Below are 3,425 nucleotides of genomic sequence, written 5' to 3' on the forward strand. Positions count from 1 at the left end.
TGTGGAGGGGAGGGGGAGAGAGGGTGTGTGGAGGGGAGGGGGAGAGAGGGGTGTGTGGAGGGGAGGGGGAGAGAGGGGTGTGTGGAGGGGAGGGGGAGGGAAGAGAGGGGTGTGTGGAGGGGAGGGGAAGAGAGGGGTGTGTGGAGGGGAGGGGGAGGGGAAGATAGGGGTGTGTGGAGGGGAGGGGGAGAGAGGGGTGGGATGGGACAGAAGCTGATCTGCGGCAGCTAGCGGTACCTCCGGGGGACTGATCACAAGATAATCTGGGTAATCCATAAACGACACTGCCGCCGGCTCCGCCTCCTCCTCCCTCCCCCTCCCTCCCTCCCCCTCCCTCGCTCCCTCCCTCTCTCTCACTCACTGGACCGTCGCCTCAGAGCCGGCTGGAGCTGCACGCACGTCAGTCCGTCTGCTAGCGAGGCTCTCCCAAGACAGCTGGTCTGGCTGTCGAGCCCTTCATAGCCACATGTGGCATCCCATGGCATCACGCACAGCGGTGGGAAGCCAGGCAGGGAGCCTGGCTACGGCCACTGTGAGTAGCAGGGGGCAGAGGATTGTGCCGGTCTGCTCCTGTCACACTCCGACTTGCCCCGGACCGGACAGCGGCTGGGCTGCCTCAGAGAGTAGATCCACCCAGAGGCCAGTGTGTGAGGACGGATTTATGAAATGTGTAGAGCGTCGCGTAGTTGAGAGACACGTTCCGCGTTCTGATGCTGGTTTATGTCTGGATTCTTAGCTGGAGGCTTAGGCATGTCGAGGGTTGTTTTTTGCATCTGTATACTGGCTTTCTCTAAGCGAGATTCAGGTTTGTGTGATTCAAAAGAAAGTTAACTAATTGTAGTATCTTGACTCTGGCTGGATTGGAGCACTTGTTTGACCCCATACTAGTACTTTTGGTTGCAGCAGATGTACAGTAGTAGTGGCAATAAGTACCGCTGAAAGCTCCCGTCATTTTGGGCTCTGAGGTTGTCAGTGCCGCTCTGTTGTCACCGCCCTGTCTCTGGAAGAACTCCTTCGCTCTTTCCTTCCCTCCGTGTCTTTATCTATGTATCAACACCTTTCAATTCCCATTTTCTTCTCCTCCCCCCCCCCCTGCTCTCTCCCTGTTTTCTCTCCGTCATATATCACTGTGAATCCCTCCATCTCTCTCTCTCTCTCTGCGGTTTCCCTTCCTGTGTTTGAAAGGTGGAGTGGACCTGAACCGTGTCACACACACGTGCTGTCAACAGTCATTATCCACCCAGACTGTGTGTGATTTATGTGTGTGTTAGTCTGGGGGTTACAGTGTGTGTGTGTGTGTCTTCTGACTTGTGTTACTATTTGTGTGAGTACTCATCTGAGTATACCACCAGTTCTTCCTACCATTCTTTATGCTGGCCTTGAGCGAGGCACGGGGTTGGTTCCTGTCCAGCGACCCAAAGACTGTTGAAAACACATCCATAAAAGCGGTACATTAGAACACATTTAATGGGATTTTAATGGCCAGGATAAAGCATCGGATATCTGTCTGGCAGCCTGATCTCCTGGTTTAGTCATACGCTGCCTGGTGTTAATCCTGAAACGACTCTGCTCTTGTCGAAAAGGTCTGGAGCCTGGTGGTTTGTTGTAACGTTGCCATGATTAAATCTTTTAATGCTCTCGGGTGACTTGGTAAAGAGATACCAAAAAATAATATGTGTATATATATAGATGCAAACCATGGCCTCTAACAGGTGATGAAAATCACCCGTTCCGAAGATGGAATGAGAGAAAAGAGGAAGGAAAGAGAAGGACAGGGGGAGTCAGGTGGCTGAGCGGTTAGGGAATCGGGCTAGTAATCTGAAGGTTGCCAGTTCGATTCCCAGCCGTGCCAAATGACATTGTGTCCTTGGCAAGGCACTTCACCCTACTTGCCTCGGGGGAATGTCCCTGTACTTACTAACGTACGTAAGTCGCTCTGGATAAGAGCGTCTGCTAAATGACTAAATGTAAATGTAAGGCCTCTCGCTCTTTGTCTCAGACGAGATGAAACTCTTATGGAGGCAGTGTTGTCCACGGGTGTCGGTACACAGGGATGGTGTCTGGGGTCAGGGCATCCTGGCTGGGGCTCAGGGGTCAGTCGGACACCAGGGATCGACTGGAGATGGCGATGTGGAGACCGCCGCAAAAGGACGGGAGATGTTGGCCACTTTCCAGCCTATCTTCTCAGTATTGTCCTCCATACCTGGAATTTCGTTTTCGCAGAATGCGGGGTGTGTGAAGGGGGAGGATGGTCCCTCAACAGAACTACACGGGGACTTTGGGCATTGGACCTCCACATCGACGTTGTTTTGTCCACGGTGAATCGTTTGGTCATGTCTGCTTGGTGGTTGTTGATTGACTATAGCTTGTTCTTTTTTTTACCATCTGTTAGCTTAAACATCCTTTATGTCTTTTCTGCTGTGTCAGTATCAACATGCTCATGCATCTACTTCCTATTTTGAAACTTTCACAGCAACATCTCGTCTTTGTTCGGAAAGTGTGTGTGTGTGTGTGTATATTGTCAAGCATGTGGAAATAGTCGGTGAAAGGTTCATCCTCAATTTGGAAAGGAATTGTTGACCTCGTCCGTAGGATAAATAGCACTTCCTCTCTTTGCAAGAAAGTTGCTACGTAAAGGAAATCTTCTTGTCCCATGACTGTTGACATACAGTACACACACAAACACACGCACACGCACACACACTCACAGAGCAGAGAGATGGACACGAGAGTTGACTAGAGGGTAACACAGAAGTTTACTGCTGGACACAGTTTAGGGGCAGTGAGGTTTATTCTATCAAGCCTATTTGTGTATTGCGCAGGCAAGATCTCTTGGCAAATTGTGATACAATTGTTTTTAAATCACAGAGAAGCCTATTACACAAGAACAGGCTGCTGTTGTTGCATTAGCTGTTAGTCGACTTTTGAGATTGGTTGGTACCGACACAAGTTCAGCCCCAACAGTAGTAGCAAGTAACGTAAATATGTTGCGTGACCGGGGAGAAAAGTCTCCCAAACCCTCTGGCGAAAGTCGGGCGCCTCGTGGAGAGATGGGGGTAGCAACACGCCTCTCCCTCGTCATGATCTAATGTTCCAGCCTGAGGTAGAGATGACACCGCAGTGATCATGTGAGGATGGGGAGGGGAGCTGCCCCGGGGTAGGACAATACCCTGCCCCCCCCCTCACCCTCACACACCGCCTGCTCTATCCCTCTTTCCCTCCGCCCCCGCCCCCCCCCCCATCCGGCCCCCAGTACTTCGCCCCCCCCCACCTTCTTGACAGCTGGCTGGTCAGGGTGGAGATACTTACTCTGGGATAAGAGGATTTGCTGCCACAATTGATCAGACATCAACCTCATTTAAGAGAGGAATGAATGTTTTTTCAGTGTGCGTTTTAGTGTTTGTGTTTTTTGTGCATCTACGTTT

The 3,425-nt window shown here is 51.2% G+C and overlaps 1 protein-coding gene across 1 annotated transcript in view; it reads left to right on the plus strand.

Moving 5' to 3' along the window:
* The first annotated feature begins 466 nt into the window (after positions 1–466).
* Positions 467–3,425, plus strand: part of rxrgb (retinoid X receptor, gamma b) — a 13,797-nt gene continuing 10,838 nt past the window's right edge. Inside the window, 2 exon segments of the mRNA XM_062452878.1 lie at positions 467–488; positions 491–532. Coding sequence (XP_062308862.1) covers positions 467–488; positions 491–532 — 64 coding nt within the window.

The sequence above is a fragment of the Osmerus eperlanus genome, chromosome 26 (assembly GCF_963692335.1).
Source record: "Osmerus eperlanus chromosome 26, fOsmEpe2.1, whole genome shotgun sequence".
Taxonomy (NCBI): Eukaryota; Metazoa; Chordata; class Actinopteri; order Osmeriformes; family Osmeridae; genus Osmerus; species Osmerus eperlanus.